Source organism: Trichoplax adhaerens, genomic scaffold, assembly GCF_000150275.1.
Source record: "Trichoplax adhaerens TRIADscaffold_1701 genomic scaffold, whole genome shotgun sequence".
NCBI lineage: Eukaryota > Metazoa > Placozoa > Uniplacotomia > Trichoplacea > Trichoplacidae > Trichoplax > Trichoplax adhaerens.
The window spans coordinates 1-907 of record NW_002061602.1 but is presented as its reverse complement, the minus strand read 5'-3'; the positions used below and the strand labels follow the sequence as shown (position 1 = coordinate 907).

Sequence of the window (907 nt, the reverse complement as noted above, 5' to 3'; positions counted from 1 at the left end):
ACTCAGACGAAACCTAGTCAAAACGATAAAATACTTTGGATAATAGAAAAGAAACAAAAATATAGGTCTAAAACGTAATTTGCAAATTATATCAATTCTACATCAATATCGGAGATGAAGATGACATTTTTCGTAATAATTCTTCAAGATATCCATCGTCATAAGATGGATTATATTCAGGGTATTTCTCTTTTAATTCTTTTCTTAGCTATATTAACAAAGATATGAAGTAAGTATTACATCATAGTGCATCCAGTTAATGTTAAGTGATTGAAAAGTTTTAAGGATGCATTTACAATATCTTATATCTCATAGGCATGGAAAGAAGTCGGTGATACGCATCTATGTAATGTACATAAAGCTCTCATGGCATAGCTACAGCAAGTTTGCTAAGCTTGTACCTCCGCTAGCTGGCGCTCTTCAAACTTCATCAATTGACGGCGAAATCCTGAATTCGGGTTGGCCTGTGTTCGAGAAGCTTTAACTGCATTTAGTGACTGTCTCCAGGACATATTACTAATAGCCATTAAATAAGCTGCAACAACGGTGACGGAACGAGAAACTCCACAGACGCTATAAAGCAATGATTTTTGCTTGTTCACTTTCCAGATACCAATACGAAAATGTTGTAGAATATCGTTACATGCTAGTTTATTACTTACCAATGAACTAAAACAGATCCATTGTGTATCCTATAGACAACATACGTAAATAGCGAGTTAATTCAGGAATTTTTATAATCGATACAATTCTGATAATTCAAAATTGACAACTTAAAATAAAAAATACGCTTGGCACGTTAATATTAGGTTTTCGTCATACCGGCATTCATGTATAAATTCGATGCATTCTTTGAAGAATTGAGATCTTTCATAATAAACAATTTATAATATGTAAATAATATCCA

The 907-nt window shown here is 32.6% G+C and overlaps 1 protein-coding gene across 1 annotated transcript; it reads right to left on the bottom strand.

Moving 5' to 3' along the window:
* Positions 1–419: 419 nt before the first annotated feature.
* TRIADDRAFT_9723 (uncharacterized protein) lies at positions 420–863 on the bottom strand (the record flags this gene model as incomplete). The annotated part of the gene is made up of 3 exons (XM_002118829.1): positions 420–573; positions 663–692; positions 823–863. Coding segments are annotated over 3 exons (225 nt in total), but the record flags the coding sequence as incomplete, so codon positions are not given.
* Positions 864–907: the final 44 nt, after the last annotated feature.